Source organism: Microcaecilia unicolor, chromosome 4 (genome assembly GCF_901765095.1).
Source record: "Microcaecilia unicolor chromosome 4, aMicUni1.1, whole genome shotgun sequence".
NCBI lineage: Eukaryota > Metazoa > Chordata > Amphibia > Gymnophiona > Siphonopidae > Microcaecilia > Microcaecilia unicolor.
The window spans coordinates 76360274-76381138 of NC_044034.1; the positions used below are offsets into that span (position 1 = coordinate 76360274).

At 44.1% G+C, this 20865-nt stretch overlaps 1 protein-coding gene across 1 annotated transcript in view; it reads left to right on the plus strand.

The window, feature by feature from the left end:
- LOC115469606 (WD repeat-containing protein on Y chromosome-like) overlaps window positions 1–20865 on the plus strand; it is a 141626-nt gene that overhangs the window by 25984 nt on the left and 94777 nt on the right. The window contains 4 exon segments of the mRNA XM_030202401.1: window positions 1114–1384; window positions 7822–7875; window positions 12883–12966; window positions 17316–17381. Of these exon segments, the coding sequence (XP_030058261.1) occupies window positions 1114–1384; window positions 7822–7875; window positions 12883–12966; window positions 17316–17381 (475 nt within the window).

The following is a 20865-nucleotide window of genomic DNA, read 5'->3' on the forward strand; positions in this document are numbered from 1 at the left end:
CACATGTTTTTGGTGCATGCTGGGCCATTTTTTACTGCAGCTGGGAAAAGGACATTTTTCAATGGGCATGTGCTAAAATGATAAGTAGTGCACACCTATTTACGGCCTGAGTTCTTACCGCCAGCCATTGACCTGACGGTAAAAGCTCACTTGCTACTCATGCGGTAATCATGCAGTGTGCGCCAATGTGGCTGGGAACACCCCCTGCAGTAGAAAATTATTTTCTACTGTGGGAACCAGCCCATGCCAACTTCAGAATTACCACTGGGTGCCCGTGCTACGCCGGCGGTAGTGCCGATTTGGTGCATTCTACCCACATGTTAGTCCTACCACTGCTTTGTAAACGTTAGGTGCATAAATGGGGGCCTCGCCCATGTTCTCCCCTGTGTACATGCCCCTTGCAAATTCATATACTAGCATTTATATGCATTGGTGTGCTCACATTCAAATACATGCTACTACCAGTGGCGTAGCTACGTGGGGCCTGGGGGCCTGGGCCCCCGTAGATTTGGCCCTGGACCCCCCTGCTGACGACCCTCTCGACCCCCCTCCCGCTGTCGCTTGCCTTTGCTGGCAGGGGACCCCAACCCCCGCCAGCCGAGATCCTTTTCTTTCCGCAAAAGGCTTCCTTCTGTTTCTGACGTCCTGATGTCAGAAGCAGAAGGAAGCCTTTTGTGGAAAGAAGAGGACCTCAGTTGGCGGGGGTTGGGGTCCCCGCCAGCAAAGGTAGGCGACGGCCGGTTGGCGGTGGGAGGGGGGTCCAGAGGGTCATCGGCGGGGGGGGGGGGCAAATTTGGTGGTGGTGGTGGTGGCGGTGGTGGTGGCGGTGGCGGTGGCGGTGGGGGGCAGCGGCACCGGGGGGGTCTAAAATGTGCCCCCTCACCTCGGGCTCTGGACCCCTCTCCCGCCGAAGTACGGCTATGACCCTGGCTATTACATGCACAAAGCATGCAAATGTGAGCACCTAAGTTACAAAATTGCTCCTTTGTGCATAAGAAATCGGTATTAGAGAAACATATGATCACGGGGATCTGGGGGGGTCCTAACAGTGAAAAATTACTAATCTTATCACTGTTCAATGTAACCAAGTTTCAATATTTTCTTTCTTAACAGCCTTCTGAGTGAGAAAAGACGGCCCGCAACTAGAGCAGAACCTTCTATCCGGCGCGTTCAGACCACCCTAGGAGGTCGCAGACTCCCAGCTGTTTCTGCATTTTGTTCTGTAGAAGAAGCAGAAGAAGATCCTGCACCACCAGAATGGTTGGAGAGGGAATTAATAAAAAGAAGACAAAGGAGACATTCCATAGGGCTTATGAACAATGTAGAACAGAATGTAATTATCCAGATCCAGGCGGATCCTGCCAGGACCCTCAGCAAAGAAAGGGTAATATTTAAAGGCCTTCATGAGTTTCACTTTTCGTTGTTCTTTATGGAAAGATTAGTTCAAATCATGATGCCCAAATAATAATTTACAAGCTGAATATTTTACAATAGCCTGAAATGTCATTTTGGTCACAGTTTTACTAAGATTAGCGATGTGCATCAATTAAACCCAGTATCATACTTTAAGCATGAAAGGCAAGACTGTAATAAAACCTAAATCGATAAAATAATATGCAATATGGTAAAAGCAGTGCAAAATAGTAGTTCTGTGCTTCATGAAGGAAGCAATTTTAAAGCACATCCTGGAAGCTAAATGGAAAGTGGAGGGTTGTTCTTTTTTTTTTTTCTTCAAAGTTACACCACTTCAGCAAATATACATTTCCATGATAAACATTCGGCTCTCTATGATGCAATGTTCAGCAAGATGTAGACCTGATGGACATCCTGCAATGTAGAAATGTTGATTTATGTATGTAGGATTGTTGATTTATGTTTTATAGACATTACTGATGTAATTTTTATTTTTATTTTAGAATTGTATGTTCTCTTTAATTTGAATATACTACTTGTCTTTACTTTCCTATCATTTTATGGATTTCCTTTAGGTATTATGTTTTATTTATGATACTTAGGGCCCTGTTTACTAAACCACATTATAGGTGTGTTAGCATCTTTAATACGCATTAACCATGTACACGCCTACAATATCTCTATAGGTGCCTACTCAGCGCATATGCTAACTGTAGGTGCGTTAAAAACGCTAACGCACCTTAGTAAACAGGGCCCTTAGTCATTGTAAACCGTCCTGGTTTGCCTTGCAAGAGAGATGGTATAGTAAAACTAATAAATGATAAACAATAATTAGAATACCTACAGGAAAATTACAAGGAAATGTAATAATTACATTTATCCACAATAACAGGCAATATTGATTCCAACATCCAAAGAAACAATATTAAAGGAAATATAAGATTAATAACTGATTAATAACCTCCACCTTCCTTCAGCCTGTCTAACAGTGATTCATTGCTGAGGATACTTTAACTTGAACTTGAGTCTCCTTCCTTACTTCTAAGAAAGATATTAACTACTTTGGATCAAAAAAAAAACATATACAATTTAGCTTGAAATAAAATTACACATAATCAAGGACATTTCAAAACAAAACTTGCCCCTACAGCCAAAACTCTAGGACAAACAGACAAGAAATCTTGGCTTCTTTTTTTGTGAAAATTTAGAAACATCAGGAAAAATCCGCTCTTTTGATCCAAAAAACAAATCATTAATATGTCTGAAGTAAAGGCGTAATATATTGTTGCAGCCTATCTCTAATGCAAATGTTGCAATCAGTGTTGTCCTTTGTGTCACTATCTCTAAAGAAGATTCCAAAAATTCTATAGGTCACAGCCAGGCTGACCTAATTGCTGACAATCTTCTACTGCCTCTGTTCCCCTTAACATTAAATAGTAAGCTCATACAATAGGTGGTAGGAATTCTGATGGAATTTTAAGAATCTCCATACAATATTTCTTAACCATATCTATAGGCACACCAAAGGTGATCTAGGAAAGATCAAAAAGCACAAGTTATTGTGTCTAATCATGTTCTCCATATATTCAACTTTCCTATTTAAGAAAAGATTGTCTCTAAGTAGAGCTTGAGTCATCTGATGTAATTCTTCCATGGAATCAACTTTAGTACTGACAGTAGACAACGTTTGAGAATGTTCCACAACTGTCTGAGAAATAACTCTTATGTCCTCATGCTCTTTAACCAGCAATGTTTTAACGGAAAAGTTCAAGTCATGCATAATATCCCAAACTACCTCTAGGGTTATGGCCGCCAGTTTTTCTAATTCTTTCAACCATTCTCTAGAAGGCTTCTGATCTCCAACTCGGGTTGCACTGCTGTCCAAGGATGGGTTCTATAAGGGGGGTCCAACCACTTGCTTAAGGATGGCAGCCTCTCTCGGGGTAGACACCGTGAGTGGCAGGGTCCCAAGCAGAGAAACCAAATGCTGACCCATAGCTGTTGATTCGGGATGCTGCCCTGCCTATGCAGTAGCACTTCCTGGTTGAAAGGATGTGGTCCGTTGCTCACTGCTGAGCGAAGCCCCGTCATCACTGCTGCCCGAGCTCAACAGCCCAAGTAGGACACAGGAACAAACAGTTTTCAATCCACTGGAAGCCTGGAATGTTTCCAGGGTCATCTGCCACAGTGCTGGTGACAGTCCCGGCTTACTGGGAGCTCCTCAGGATGCCCCTTTCCTTATCCCTATGGCAGGGTATTGAAAACACCTGGCCTGATGTTATGATTCTGTTTAACTCTGCTAGTCAGACAGGGGAATGCCTGGAACTGTTCCTGATTGGCCCATCTGCGCTGAGCTGACGTCAGTCTGATCTAGTTAAGTTTACCCTTCCCTACAATCCTTGCTTTGGCGTTGCCCTTTGTTTTTTGCTGACGCCTTACCTTGCGCTGTTTGAGCTTTTGCTCTGTGTGTTGTGGAGTTTGTTTTCTTCTTCCTTGCTGTAGCCTCTGTTTGACTGTGGTGCTTTGTGGTAAGCTCTGTCCTGCTTCTGACTGGGGACCTTTGTTTCTTTCCATGAGGGTTGTTTGTTTGTTCTTCCCTGTGTTTACCTTAACCCTTGTCTGCAGTGTTCCTGCCTCTGGCAGCTGTGTGTTCAGAGCCTGGTTAACCCTTTGACTGCAGTATTTTGCCTGCCCCTGGCAGCTGAGTGTTTGGAGCAGTCTTTCCCTTGTGACTGTTTTAATTCTTTTTTGCTGTCACTACCCTCACTATTACTGTGTACTGCTCTTTCTGAGAGGGGTGCGTCTCAGGCCCAGCTATTTTTTGATGGCTTTTCCCTCTCCTGTCTGCTGGGGGTCTCTGCTCTCTGTATCCATATTTCTCAGTCCCTCATTTCCTTTGTGTGCTGTGGGGTACAGCCTGACGTGTTTCCTATAGTTACCTCTCTTAGTTCATTTTTCCCTTGTGTGCTTAGCGAGCACTTAGTGTGTTGGTGCTCTAGTCCCCGTGGGGACCCCTCGTTTTTTTTTTTCTTTCTCCCTTCCCTGGGTTTGAGTCGGTTACAGTTAGGCCATGAGGCCCATTTTACTGTATTCTGAGCAAGTGGGTTCCCGATAGGCCATGAGGCGCGCCTGAATGCCCTATCTTCCCCTTTCTGGTAGTGCAAGTTGGTCGCGCGTGTATGTGCAGGGGTTGGTAGCTGGGGTAGCGTATAGTACCTGTTCGGTCCATCCTAGACCTTGGCCTAAAAGCTATACTAGGCTTCAGCCTAGGCTCAAGGGCTCACGACCAGCCTGACACCTGACACCAAGAGAAGAAACAAGCGTCCAGCAGTATGTCTCACAATGGCACCATCTTGGAATCTGGAAGAGCGACTTGGGCGGGGGGAGAGGTATATAAGGAGCTGTGAGTAAATGGCATTATTCCAGTCATTTACAGTACACACATATGTGAAAACAGCACACAAATGAATGGTTTCCGATAATGCCCTGTACTGTAAATACAAGAAAATATATGATGGTACATACTTTGCAGGTGGGTATTCACATGCGTGGAGTTTGGGTAGAATGTAGGCAGGGCAGAAAGAAGGCTAAATGACAGCCAGCATGATTAAAAAGTGAGGTGGAGGAGGATATTACAGCTAAAAGAACATCTTTCAAAAAATGGAAGAAGGATCCAACTGAAGATAATAGGAAACAGCATAAAAATGGTAAGTCAAATGCAAAATGCTGATAAGGAAAGCAAAGAGAAACTTTGAAAAGAAACTTGCCTTAGAAACATAGAAAAATGTAGGCAGATAACGACTATATGCCTTATCCAGTCTGCCCATCCATGCCATACAACACATGCAAAAACAAAAGATACAGACTTTTTTTTAGGTGTATTCAAAGTAAGAAGGTGATAAAAGAATTAGACCACTAGATGAGGATAATGGGAAGATAAGGCCATAGTGGAGAGACTAAATGACTTCTTTACTTCAGTCTTCATTGATGAAGATGTGGGGAACATACCCATGCCAGAAATGGTATTTAGTAGAGGAACTGAAACAAATATTTGTAAACCTGGAATATTTTGACAGACTAAAGAGAAGAAAATCACTTGGGCCAGAAGGTATACATCCAAGAGTACTGATAGAAAATTTCAGATCTTTTATTAATAAATTCTAATTTATCTTTAAAATCAAGCATGGTACCTGGTACCAGAAGGTTGGAGGGTGGCCAATATAATGCCTATTTTAAAAAAGGGTTCTAGAGATAATCCAAGCAATTATACACCAATGCCTGGCATTGATGCTGGACAAAATAGTAGAGGCTGGTGTAAGCAATTGCACCTAAAATATTGGTGCTTTTTGACCTGTTATGTTAGTATTCTATAATGAAAAATAGATGCCTACTTGTCTTTAGGCTCCAAATAGGCAGATTCTTGGTATTTAAAAATTACTACTACTACTACTATTTAGCATTTCTATAGCGCTACAAGGCATACGCAGCGCTGTACAAACATAGAAGAAAGACAGTCCCTGCTCAAAGAGCTTACAATCTAATAGACAAAAAATAAATAAAGTAAGCAAATCAAATCAATTAATGTGAACGGGAAGGAAGAGAGGAGGGTAGGTGGAGGCGAGTGGTTACAAGTGGTTACGAGTCAAAAGCAATGTTAAAGAGGTGGGTTTTCAGTCTAGATTTAAAGGTGGCCAAGGATGGGGCAAGACGTAGGGGCTCAGGAAGTTTATTCCAGGTGTAGGGTGCAGCGAGACAGAAGGCGCGAAGTCTGGAGTTGGCAGTAGTGGAGAAGGGAACAGATAAGAAGGATTTATCCATGGAGCGGAGTGCACGGGAAGGGGTGTAGGGAAGGACGAGTGTGGAGAGATACTGGGGAGCAGCAGAGTGAATACATTTATAGGTTAGTAGAAGAAGTTTGAACAGGATGCGAAAACGGATAGGGAGCCAGTGAAGGGTCTTGAGGAGAGGGGTAGTATGAGTAAAGCGACCCTGGCGGAAGATGAGACGGGCAGCAGAGTTTTGAACCGACTGGAGAGGGGAGAGGTGACTAAGTGGGAGGCCAGCAAGAAGCAGATTGCAGTAGTCTAAACGAGAGGTGACAAGGGTGTGGATGAGGGTTTTGGTAGAGTGCTCGGAAAGAAAGGGGCGGATTTTACGGATGTTGTAAAGAAAGAAACGACAGGTCTTGGCGGTCTGCTGGATATGAGCAGAGAAGGAGAGAGAAGAGTCAAAGATGACCCCAAGGTTTCGAGCTGAGGAGACAGGGAGAATGAGAGAGCCATCAACAGAAATAGAAAACGGGGGGAGCGGGGAGGTGGGTTTGGGGGGGAAAATGAGAAGCTCGGTTTTGGTCATATTTAATTTCAGGTGGCGTTGAGACATCCAGGCAGCAATGTCAGACAAGCACGCTGAAACTTTGGTTTGGATGCAAGGTGAGATATCAGGGGTAGAAAGGTAGATTTGGGAGTCATCAGCATAGAGGTGGTAGGAAAAGCCATGGGATGAGATTAATGAACCAAGGGAAGAAGTGTAGATAGAAAAGAAGAGGGGACCAAGAACAGAACCCTGAGGTACGCCGACAGGCAGAGGGATAGAAGTAGAAGAGGATCCACCAGAGTGAACACTAAAGGTGCGGAGGGAGAGGTAGGAAGAGAACCAGGAAAGGACAGAGCCCTGGAATCCAAGTGAGGACAGGGTATCGAGAAGTATGCTGTGATCGACAGTGTCAAAAGCAGCGGAAAGATCAAGAAGAATGAGGATGGAATATTGACCTCTGGATTTAGCCAGTAATAGGTCATTGGAGACTTTAGTAAGCGCAGTTTCGGTTGAGTGGAGAGGGCGAAAACCAGATTGTAATGGGTCAAGAATAGCATGTGAGGAGAGAAAATCAAGGCAGCGGCGGTGAACAGCACGCTCAAGTAATTTGGAGAGAAAAGGAAGGAGGGAGATGGGTCGGTAATTAGAGGGACAAGTAGGGTCAAGTGAAGGCTTCTTAAGGAGAGGTGTGACCACAGCATGTTTAAAGGCAGCAGGGACAGTCGCAGTGGAAAGTGAGAGGTTGAGAATGTGACAGATAAAAGGAATAAGAGTAGGAGAGATGGCATTAAGAAGGTGGGTGGGAATGGGATCAGAGGAACAGGTGGTACATTTTGAGGAAGAAAGGAGAAGTGTAGTTTCCTCAATAGTAACTTCAGGAAAGGAGGAAAGGGAATGAGGGGAAGGAGAGAGAGGGGAACGGACTAGTGGAGGGAGAGCTGGTGAGGTAGAGAAAGCAAGGTTTATCCCCTTTACAGAATTCTCCTCCACATCTGTAAAACTGAAAATATGTTGTGAAAGTAGCGTAGTACCTTTCCTTTACAAAATGCTAATGCCAAGATGCTAATTGTTCTTTTATTTTGTTTGAGGAAGATTGAAGAGCAAATGACCCTTGAACAACTTCAGAAGCTTAAGGCAGCTTTTCAGGTAACAATACACTGTGTGATGTTGTCAGTGACAGAATGTTTTTTTTTTTTTTTAATATGGCAACCTATGATGGGATGATTAAAAAGCAGAAAGCTCTTCAGCGTCCTGCGGATGGTCTGAATGGAAGAAAGGGTCCATATTCTACAAGAATATTCCTTAAATAGCTTGGAGCATTTCATTTAGCACCATGTAGGTCAACATGACAGTTTTAAAAATTAGTTCTCCAACCAGTTGGCAGCTATGAAGCCATAAAAATGGGGGGAATGTAGTTACAACCAGATCATGAAGCAGGGGTGGACTGACCATTCTGGCAACCATACAGTGCCCGAGGGCCCAGGGCAGTGGAAGGCCCAGTGCTAACCTCCCACGTGACACGCCTGATGCCCTCACCCTTCTCTCTCCTGACAGTGACCATGACGCTCCCTCTCGCTTTCTCTCCTCCTCCCGCACGCGGCACTCTGCTCCCGTTTCTGAACCTCCTGCCTAGGGCAGGACCAGCAGCTACATTGGCCAATGCCGCTGATGCCGAAATTTCTCGCTCCCACAGTCCGCCCCCTTTCTGAGGTATCTTCCTTCTTCCGCAAGGGTGGGTCGCAGTAAAGGGCAATTCCAGCATCAGCGAACCAGGCTTGAGGATGAACAGTAACTGTGGACTCGGCACCTCAGTTTCTCCTTCTTTAAGTAAGCAGACAAAGATATAAACTAAGATGCAATTACTGTGGCGCATGATCAACCCTCCTCCTATCCTCCTGCTTTCACTCCACTCTTGTGCTCCATCGGGTTTCCTTTCCATATCCTCTGAAAGGTTCCTCTCCTTTTCTCCAGCTCATTCCCACTTCCTTCACCAGATGATCACCCCTCCTCCCATCCTTTTGCTTTCCCTCTACTCTTGTGCTCTGTCCAGTTTCCAATCCTTTCCATCTCCCCTGAAAGGTTCCTCTCTACTTACACCCTTCCATTTTCTCCAGCTCATTCCCTCTTCACCTGATGGTCACCCCTCCCAGAGGCGGCCAGACCATTAGGCCACTTGAGGCGGGGGACTCAGGCAGCCCTCTTTCAGGAGTGGGATCTCCCCCTTCCTCCACCCCATTCCCCGAGTTTACCTTCTTTCTTCATGTTCCAAAAACCGGCGGCAACAGATGCAATTCCCATAAGCTGCCCTGCCCTCCCTCTTCTGTTTACTATGGCCGCCTCTCTGATATAACTTCCTGTTTCCTTAGAGGTGGTTGCTGTAGAGAAGAGACTGGTGTAAGTGATGGCATAAACATGTATATGTAGCAAAACTGCCACATATACATCTGTAGGCTGTCACTTAAAATGTCTGTATCCTCCATAGAATGCCATTCATGCTTTGAACATATTCATTTATAAAACTACTTTTGTGTACAGCACTAAATATATGTGTTTTGTCAGTGACACTCTTAAGTATATGATGCAGGTGAGTTCATAGAGTAAGCATATAGTAACAAAAAGAACAGATGCAGAACCAGTGATCTGAGTGGGATAGGCTGGGATGAGATGGAGGAGGGCCCAATGATACTTATTGCCCGGGGCCCAGATCACTGTCAGTCCGCCCCTGTCATGAAGCAGTGAGTTTGGGAACCCTTGATAGAGAGAATTACAGTAGTCTATCCCTGAAAGCACACGCAACAGATTTTAGATAAACCAAACAGCAGGGATGATGGAAAAATAAAGCAAATCAAGGATGCTCAAAAACAATTTACTGTGTCAATATATTCAAGATTCGACATGGGCCGTGTTTCGGTCATAAGGCCTGCTTCAGGAGTTTAATCCTTAAGCCTTAGCAGAAAGAGCTTTATGAATCACGATATTGCTGAATCACCATGAAAGTCACTAATCCAAATGTATCACAAGCACGTATCATCACAAAATGTGACGCAACAAATTATGACAAAAATGTGACAAAATGTGATGCAATAAATTATTTTTGAGCATCCCTGGTTTGCTTTGTTTTTACATCACCCCCACTCTTTGGTTGTTCTTGTGACTTTCCTGCAGAGGATTGTTTCTTCTGTTTTCTGCACAGATCTTAGACCACCAGATTAAACTTTATGTCCTTAATAAAAACAAATTAAACAATACTATACACCGAGACCCCAAATTTTAACCCAAAGCGATCAATATTTCCAGATAAGGGGGTCTTTTACAAAGGCATGCTAGCGCTTTTAGCGTGTGCTAAAAATGAGTGTGCACTAAACAGTAAGACACCCATAGGATTATAATGGGTGTCTTAGCATTTAGCGTATGCTGAAAACGCTAGCGTACCTTTGTAAAAGGGGCCCTAACTTTACAGAGTTCTTTGCAATTATAAACAATCAACTAGAAACAAGAGAACAAGAGATAGGAGTTAAAGTATCAAAGGTGAGATAATTGATGAGGTTTAATTGAAAATAGGTCAACTTTAATTTGGCAAAACTGCAAGAATTTTGAATTTTTGGACCACAACCCAACCCATAGAAGAAGAATACTATCCGCCTTATTTTTGAAAGAGAAAGACGCCCATATTTTGACCCAAATCGGGATATGGGAGTCTTTCTCCCGTGGGCGCCCAAATCGGTATAATCGAAAGCCGATTTTGGGCGTCTTCAACTGCAATCTGTCGCGGAAACGGCCAAAGTTGACGGGGGCATGTCGGAGGCGTGGTGAAAGCGGGACTGGGGCGTGTTTATCGGCCGAGGAGAGATGGACATCCTCGGCCGATAATCGAAAAAAGAAAGGTGCTTTTAGCGTGAATTTGGGTCACTGTTTTTGGACCCTTTTTTTTCACGAACAAGTCCCAAAAAAGTGCCCTAAATGACCAGATGACCACCGGAGGGAATCGGGGATGACCACCCCTGACTCCCCCAGTGGTCACTAACCCCCTCCTACTCAAAAAAAACAACTTTAAAAACTTTTTTTTCCAGCCTGTATGCCAGCCTCAAATGTCATACCCAGCTCCATGACAGCAGTATGCAGATCCCTGGAGCAGTTGTTAGTGGGTGCAGTGGACTTCAGGCAGGTGGACCCAGGCCCATCCCCCCCTACCTGTTACACTTGTGGTGGTAAATGGGAGCCCTTCAAACCGCCCCCAAAACCCACTGTACCCACATCTAGGTGCCCCCCTTCAGCCATAAGTGTTATGGTAATGGTGTAGAGTTGTGGGGAGTGGGTTTTGGGGGGGATTTGGGGGGCTCCGCACCCAAGGGAAGGGAGCTATGGACTTCATAGGTAGTTAACTTTTTTTTTTTTTAATTGTTACAAGTGCCCCCTGGGGTGCCCGGTTGGTGTCCTGGCATGTGAGGGGGGACCAGTGCACTACGAATCCTGGCCCCTCCCACGACCCAATGCCTTGGATTTGTTCGTTTTTGAGCTGGGCGCCTTCGGTTTCCTTTATCGCTGAAAAACAATACCGCCCAGCTCAAATCCGCACAAATCCGATGTATTTGGCTGGCACAAACTGTATTATCGGAAAAAAGATGGACGCCCATTTTTTTCAAAAATACGGTTTGTCCTGCCCCTTCAGGTACCCGTTCTCGGAAATAGACGCCCATGGAGATGGGCGTTCGCGGTCGATTATGCTCCTCTATATCAGCTTCTGCATTAGACAAGTTGAAGAGCTCCTGGGAGTCAGAACTAAATGAGAATATCAACTCTCAGAGCTAAGAACGAATCTTTAACAGTATTAGGCTGAATGTTAGAGACACAAAATTGAAATTGATATAATTTACAATCCTTACTGGATGACGTCAGATGCCAACTAAAATAGAGAAAGCAGGTTTACATGATAATGGTACATACTGGAGATGCCTTGACTGGAATTAGAACATGGTTATATCAGGCTCATATGAAAAATTGATAAATGTATCATATAGTCAGTTTTCGACTTTCCCCACCCCTTTGGGCCAACACTTTACAAGACCAGAACACTGCACCAGTGATTTCACAGTAAGAACACTGAAAGGTAATTTTAAAACAATACAGGAACGTAAGACCTTTGAAATAAGAATGATTGAATATTTTGACACCCAACAAACAGGATTTAGTAAGGATCTGGGTTTTCTAACCCATTATAAACCATAAAGCTGTATTTCTCTGTTTATTTCTCTGTTTATTACCCTCCTCTCACCTACCAACACCCATCCTGTTAGAATATCAATGAAATGCTTTGATGTCCCCATGCATACCCCCACCCTCCCACTCTGTCAGACTGTCAAAGTAATGCTTTGATGTTTCTCTTATATATACTATCTGCTAACACATTTGCTTATTTCCGATCTGACGAAGAAGGGCAACCTTCGAAAGCTAATCAAGAAATGTATTAAGTTATGTCCAATAAAAAAGGTATAATCTTATTTTCTTTTCCATGTTTTATTTTGTTTGATTTCTATTAATAACCCACCTTAAATTGAGCTGTGGATGTCAATAAAAGTGAATATTAAAGAAAAAAGAAAATAGAACATGGGGTAGCTGTTTAAAGAGCAGAGTTGAAGGGAAGCCCCAGAATCTCACCTCTACTCCCTCTCTTTAAAAGGAAGGATATAAACCTTACCCCAAAAAGAAAGTCTGCAGAGAGAGAGAGAACCTTCTATAGCAATTTCTAGCCCATCATAGAAACCATTTCTTTCAGGCTACTATAGGAAATCAGCATAAGGCCTCTAAGCTGAGCAGGAGTCTGCTGGTGGGGAAAGGTACTTCTGTAATATGTTTTCAATTCCTAGAGACCTCCAGGTTTCCTGGAGTCCTGCAGAGCTTGCCTGTCCCTCACTATTGAAAATGTGATAATGAAACAGCACCACCCACTGGCAGGGCTGTAGGTGGAGGACTCCCAGTCAGCTTAGAGGGAACAGTGCCTAGCAGACCAAAGCCCAGAGCCTTAACGTCTAACCAAGTTCTGAAATAAAGAAATTAGGTCTGCAGACATTAATTATAAATATAAATTGGAACAGTAACTTTGTCAATGACTGATGAATGATGACTACTTTTAAAATTTATTCTCATTCTTTCTAGGAATTTGAAAAAGATGGAGACAAGTTAGTTGACGTCGAGAAATTCAAATTGATAGTAAAGAAATGCATGGGGCTCCGAGGCACCGTAAGTGTGAAGTGTAAAACAATCACTCAGAGCTTGGGAAACTAGATCACTAGACTAAACTACCCATACAACTATTTATATCTGAACTTTGTATAGTTTAGCCCAGTTATTTTCAACCTAGCTATCAGGGACCACCTGGCCAGTTGGGCTTTCAGGATATCCAAATTGAATATGCATGAGTTGATTTAGCATGTACTTCTTCCATTGCATGCAAATATTTCTCATGCATATTCATTGCAGGTATCCTGAAAACCTAACTGGCCAGGTGGCCCTGAGGACTGGGTTGAAAATCACTTGTTCTAATAGAATATGGGGGGGAGGGTTATTCGTGGGGTGGCCTAGCCTCAGTTGTTATACCTGCTCCTTCAGGAATATACTTTGGCATGCCTTGGAGCAAGTATAAATGCAAATGTCTAAGATTTTTTTATAGCGATGTGTTTTCCTGTTATGTACATAGTAATATAGTAAATGTTTGCAGATAAAGATCTGTACAATCAATCCAGTCTGCCCAACAAGGTAGCCAGAGTTGAATCTGGCACTCGGCACAGGTTCCACTTCTTCATGATTAAATATTGGTATACTTAATCTCTGTCTCTCCCTGCCAGTTTTGGGGCACAGACCATAGAAGTCTGCCTGGCACTGGTCCTACTTCCCAACTACTGAAGTTGCCATTGAAGCCCATTCCAGTCTTGATCCTGATTTATTCCCACCCAATTTGGGCTCAGGCCCACCCAGAAGCTCAGCAGCTTTGGCAGCACTGGCATGTGAGGGAGCAAGCTGGAGTCTAGAGGCTCCCGCAGTCCTGCATCTCTCCCTTCACAACATTTCTTACATCAAAGGGTTGCCGGCAGCGGTAGCGATTCACATACACTACCTATGGCTAACCTGGAAGTCTTCCTTCTGCCACATACAGCTCCCACTCAGCGCAACTGCCTGTTTTTTATTGGGCAGCGGTACACGGCAGAGGGGAGGCTTCTGGGTTAGCCATGGGTAGCATAAGCAAATTGCTACCACTGCCAGCAGCAACCCTTTGATGTAAGAAATGTTGTGAAGGGAGGGATATGCAGGACCTCAGGAGCCTCCAGAGCCCAGCTTGCCCTCTCACCTGCTGGCACTATCAAAGCTGCAGAGCTTTGCTTGTGAAGGGGGAGGGGAAGTTCAAACGGATGATTGCACAGGTAGAGTAATGCATGGAGGGGAGGGGAGAAAAGAGGTGCTACACATGGGGAAGGGAAGAGTTAGTTAGTTTTTGGAGGTGAGGGAGAGAGAGATGCTGCATGGGGTGTAGGGGAAGAGAGAAGAATTACTTGAGATGGGATGGGAGGGAGAGCTGCTGCATGGGTTGGAGGGAGAAGTAGAATTATTGGAGGTGGGGTGGGAGAGAGATGCTGCACAGGGGGGTAGGGAGTGAAGGAGAAAGTTGGACATGGGATGGGAGGGGAGGGGAGGAGAGGGAGTGATGCTACATGCATTGGGGGAGACAGAGAATTGTTGGAGGTGAGGTGGGAGGAAGTGCTGCTGCATGGGTTGCAGGGAGAGGAAGAATTGTTGTACATGGGGTGGGAGAGACAGATGCTGCATAGGATGGATAGAGGAGAGAGAGGGAGAAATGTTGGACATGGAGGTGGCAGGGGAGGGAGAGATGCATGGGGAGAGAGAGGGAGAAATGCTGCATGTGGAGGAGGAAGGAGGGAGAGATGCACAGGAAGAAAGAGGAAGAAATGTTGAACATGGAAGTGGGAGGGAGAGAGAGAGGCTGTATGGGGATGAGGAGGAAGAAAGAGAGAGATGTTGGATCCAGGGCACAAGGAAGGGAGACAGCGAGAGTGATGTGGACAGTGGGAGAGAGGAAGGAGGGAAGAGAGGTTGGACATGGGGGTGGAGGAAAGGGAGGAAGAGATACACCAGAGGAGGAAGATAAAAAGAGGGAGATTGTGGATCCAGGGACAGAAGAGAATGAGGGAGAGATGCTGGACAATTGGAGGGAGGGAAGAGAGAGGAAAGAATGCTGGACCACAAGTGAATGGGGCCGGAAGATGCTGGGGGGGGGGGTGGAAGGGCAGGGAGATATCAGGCAACAAGGATGGGAAGGGGAGAAAGAGGGAGCAGGTGTTGGGCTAGAAGGTTGGAGGGATTAAGATGCTGCAAATGGTGGAACTATTTGGGAGAAGTCAAAGGGGAAGTGGCAAGGAAACAAATGAGAGGAGGATAGTAATTATGGGGAGGCAGAAATATGGTAATGGAGAGTTGATTAAAGATTAAAGGGATTGGAAGGCTGGGGGAAGGACTGAGATAAGGAATGAGACAGCTAGTGAGTGAGAGAAGGAAATGGAATTTGATAGGTAGCTGAAAAGTAAAAAGGAGAAGGATGAGAACGAGGGTGAAATTTGAGTGAATAGAGAGGCAGTAAAGAAACAAAAGAGAGAAGAAAGAGCTAAAAAAGAAATATCAATGTGTTTTTTATTTTGTACATCGCCTTGGCTTGCCCTGTAATAATGGTGATCTTAGCAAATACAAATAAACATAAACATAGGGGGGGGGGGGGGTCCTGTCTTAATTAACCAGGTAACTTTTATCTCTGCCCAAGCTCCACCCCACACCTCCCTGGTATTACCCGGATGGTACTGAGGTGGTCTGATCAGATATTCAGCGCATTATCCGGATAATCCCACAGTCTGGGTGTGGACCTGGTCAGTGGGACTTACCTGGGTAGGAGTGTTCCTACCCTAATAAGTTCTGCTGAGTATCTTCTCCTTTTGTATAATGTTCATTGTAGGAGAAAAGGCATTTCTGTGTCTTTCTCCAGTATAGCACTGCACGCAGATTCTGGCTTTCTGGGATTTCCAGTTCATTTTTGTTTGCATGTTTTTGCTTATAATGTATGGTTCCTTGCTTTGTTTTTGTTGGGGGTTGGTCTGTGATTTACATACTGTATGTGACAGATGTTAAGATTTTTGCTAGTGTTTTGTTTCTGTGTAGGGATCTGTAGCAGTCCAGTTTGTTCTGTTTTTCCGATAGGAGGTATCTTGGTGTTCTATAGTCTGTAATATTTCCAGTTCTAAGGGGAACAGGAAAGTAACCTCTACGAGAGTGCAAAGAAACCAAAGGAGTAGAGGTTAAACCACTGACTTCCACACGAGGAGTTTCGTCAAAAGTGTTCTTTATTAAGGCACCAGGAGAGACCCGACATGGGGCCGTGTTTCAGCTGAAACGTCCGCCTGCCTCAGGAGTCAAATACAACAGTACTTGAATCTGGAAGGTGTTACAAACAGAACTGTTGCAGCGGCAATTTTGGTGCCACAGCGTCTGCTTGAACACAGCTGCAGCTTTGCTTATCCTTAACTGTACTCAAATTTAGAGCCATTTTTTTCAAGGCACCTTCCAGCTTCAAGTACTGTTGTATTTGACCCATGAGGCAGGCGGACATTTCCGCCGAACCACGGTCCCATGTTGTGTCTCTTCTGGTACCTTAATAAAGAACACTTTTGAGGACAGTCTCCATGTGGAAGTCAGTGGTTTAACCTCTACTCCTTTGGTTTCTATATATTTGCAGTTCTGACATTGTTTTTCTTTGAGTCCTGGGAGTTTGGGCTTTTGTGGTATAACAGGTTATTATTATTATTTATTGCATTTGTATCCCACATTCCCCCACCTATTTGCAGGCTCAATGTGGCTTACATAGATTTAATAACATTGTCATAGTTGGATCTCAGATACAGTTAGTTATGTGTAGCGATTAAGGAAGGGGAGAGGGAAGAAGGAAGAGAGTTGTTAAGGTAGTTATAGAGGGTGTGCGTTCATAATTGAGTGGACTTAGTGAGGTTATAGGTTTTCATTGTAGGCTTTGTTGAAGAAGAATGTTTTCAGAGATTTTCAAAACAAAATTGTTTCTTTGATTGCTTTCAGGTCTGTAGGTAATGCATTCCATATCTGCGTGCTCTTGTAAGAGAAGGTAGTGGCGTGCATCAGCTTGTATTTAAGTCCTTTGCAGCTGGGGTAGTGCAGGTTGAGAAATTTGCGGGATGGTCTTGTGGCGTTTCTGGGAGGTAGGTCCACGAGGTTTAGCATATAGATTGGGACGTCTGCATGAATGATTTTGTGTACAATCGTGCAGATCTTGAACGCAATGCGCTCCTTAGGTTTGTTTTACAGATTTGTTGCATAGATGTGTTCATAGTCTTCCTCACATAAACAACATAATAAAACTGATGGAAACCTGCTTATTTATACTCTCATTTTCCAAATATCTTTTCTGGTGGGGGAGTAGTATATTTTATATATATATATTTTTTTGTGAGACGCAATGTAATCTTTTTGTCTTATAATACTGACTCTTTTTTTTATTTCAGCATGATGACCAATTAGAAAAACTTTTTATGAAAATAGATTATACTGCCAGTGGTAGGATTCAGTGGGTAAGTAGCTCTTCATACAGTAAAATTCATTCCATCCACTTGTCTAATTCATAATTCTGAATTTGGGGGTTGCTTGGGGCTGGGAGTGAAACAGAGATGGGGCAGGCAGAGGCCTGAGGATAGAGAGAAAACAGCCCTCACTACGATAGCAGCACCTTCTGGCCAAACAGTAGCATAGAACAGTAACCCTCCAGATAGAGAATGATACGGGGACGGGGACCTGTGATAATCTGCGGCAAACCACGGTAAAAGTTTTTGTTTACCAAGGTTTACCGTCGGTGCAGGAGCAGAACTTTTTTTACTGCCCCATGGGAGTGGTAAAAAGCCTTGCTCCCACTGTAAAAAATAAAACCCACGATTACAGCAGATCCAGCATCTCCTCTCTCCCTCCTTCCTTTGTTTTTCCCTCCCTTACCTTCCTCCCTGTCGTGACACAAGGAGATTTCCCTTAGGATTGCTCCAGGGCCTTCCCTTCCCTCTTTCAGCAGAAACAGGAAGTTACAGCAGAAGGCAGGAGCCAGAGGAGGAAGGCTCTAGGGAAGGCCTATGGGGAACCTCCTTGCATCGTGACGGTAAGGTATACAATGTCACAAACTGAGGACTGGAGCTGTTTAAACAAAACTTCAAACCATCAAAGATTATACTCCAGAAACTAATCATGTAAACAGAAATGTAAATGATATTGTTCTACTATTGGATGAAAAGCTTCAGACCCCATAATAGTGCATTATTTCATGCTCAGGTGTCTTCTAATCATTAGCCAAACCCCTCCCATAGGAAAATATTTAAACAGTGGAAGAATTTTTTGAAAAACTCTTAATTAACTTAGTGGCATCAATATAAACTTATCTTAGAAGTGTTCAACAATTCTTATAGCAATGGTCCACTTCTAAAACATGGCTCTTTCAAATAGCTTATGGACAAACAGTGTGATTGAATTTACCAGCTGTATTTGCTTAGGCTTATCTAGATTATAAGCTCTTTGAGCAGGGACTGTCTTTTGTGTATGGTGTACAGTGCTGTGTATGCCTTGTAGCGCTATAGAAATGATAAGTAGTAGTAGGCTGCCTACCCTCTTTTCCCCTCTCCCATTCTTCCCCTCTCTTATTTTCCCTCTTAGTATGATTGTTTGCTTTCCTATATTTTAATGGAGTTCCTTTCTTGTTTCCTCATGTAGCCTGTACACCGCTCTGTTGTGCCCGTTAGTTAGGGTGGTGTAGAATGTCTTGGAAATAAGGGCTAGATTCTATATATGGCACCAGAAATATCCGCCCTGTAAAAAAATATGCCTAGGCGAATTCTCTAAAGTACACCTAAATTTTATAGAATAGGCTTAAATTTCTTCACGGTATACAGAATATGCTGAGCGCCTCTCCACACAACAAAATTTGGTCTTGTCAATTTAGGCCATGATTTACTTGGCATAAATCCCGACGCCTAAATTAGGTGCAGAGTGGGCATATTCTGTAATAATGCGCATAAATTTTAGAAACACCTACAACCGTGTAAATTCCAAGTCCAACTATGCGATTTGGAATGTACGAATTCCACTTTACAGAATACACTTAGCAAGTTGTGCGCATAAATCTTAATGCCAGTTAGTGCTGATAATTGCTTGCTAACATCAAATTAACAGCGCTGATTAGCTAGTTAACCAATTAAGTTATGCACATTGTTGTAGAATATGCTTCGATTTCTGCACAGAAATAGTCCAAGTGTGATGCAGATCACTCATATACCACACTTAAAATCCTCATGGGTTCTTAGTTGTACCTGGATAGAGATACTTCCCCCGATATTCAAAACTGTTTAATTGGCCAGGAACAGCTTCTGGCCGGTTAAATAGCGTTAATGCACATAACCATGGATATTCAGCGGGAGATAACTGGCTATATCCCGCTGAATATCCCAGCTAGCCCCCGGATTCTTTATAGAGGGGCATTTTCGAAAGGGATGTCCTCGTTTCGATTTGGATGTCCTCACAAAACATCACCATCCAGGGGCGGAGAAACCCGTATTTTCGAAACAAGATGGACGTCCATCTTTTCTTTTGATAATACGGTCAGGGACATCCAAATCCTGAAATTTGGTTGTCCTTAGAGATGCAAGCCATTTGGTCATGGGGGGAGCCAGCATTTCTAGTGCACTGGTTCCCCTGACATGCCAGGACACCAACTGGGCACCCTAGAGGGCACTGCAGTGAACTTCATAAATTCTTCCCAGGTATATAGCTCCCTTACCTTGTGTGCTGAGCCCCCCAACCCCCCCCCCTAAAACCCACTACCCACAACTGTACACCACTACAATAGCCCTTACGGGTGAAGGGGGGCACCTAGATGTGAGTACAGTGGGTATCTGGTAGGTTTTGGAGGGCTCTCTATTTCCTGCACAAACGTAACAGGTAGGGGGTATGGGCCTGGGTCTCCCTGCTTGAAGTGCACTGCACCAACTAAAACTGCTCTAGGGACCTGCATACTGCTGTCATGGACCTGAGTATGACATCTGAGGCTGGCATAGAGGCTGGCAATCAATATTTCTAAAGATGTTTTTTAAGGTGGGAGGGGGTTAGTGACCACTGGGGGAGTAAGGGGATGTTATCCCCGATTCTATCCGGTGGTCATCTGGTCATTTCGGGCACCTTTTTGTGCTTTGGTCGTAAGAAAAACACGACCAGGTAAAGTCGTCCAAGTGTTCGTCAGGGACGTCCTTGTTTCTTTCGATTATGGGTCGAGGACGTCCTAGTATTAGGCACGCCCAAGACCCACCTTCGCTACGCCTCCGATATGCCCCCTTGAACTTCGGCAGTCCCTGCAACGGAAATCAGTTGGGGGTCGTCCAAAATCGGCTTTTGATTATACCGATTTGGACGACCCTGTGAGAAGGACGCCCATCTTCCGATTTATGTCGAAAGATGGGCGTCCTTCTCTTTTGAAAATAAGCCCAATAGTGTTCTTAGATTTAGGCGCCAAAATCGGTGTGGATTTTATAACACCGCATGTAACTTAATTAGCTTAACCAGCTAATGAGTGCTGATATCAGCACTTGACAGGCAATAATGAGCACTAATTGGCACTGATTAGAATTTAGGCGCACAACTTGCTAAGCATATTCTATAATTATGTGCACTGAACCTTTAACATGCATAAGCAATAAGGGACATGGTTATGGGTGGGGAAATGGGCGTTTTGTGGGCGCTCTGAAATTTAGGCACCTAGTTATAGAATATGGCCCAATGCGCCTAAATCTATGCGCCTGGATTTTCGTCATATTTTATTTAGTGTAAATGGATGCGTGCAGATTCAGATGCTGAAATATCAACCACTACTACTACTACTACTTATCATTTCTATAGCGCTACTAGACGTATGCAGCGCTGTACACTTGAATATGAAGAGACAGTCCCTACTCGACAGAGCTTACAATCTAATTAGGACAGACAAACAGGACAAACAAGAGATAAGGGAATGTTAAAGTGAGGATGATA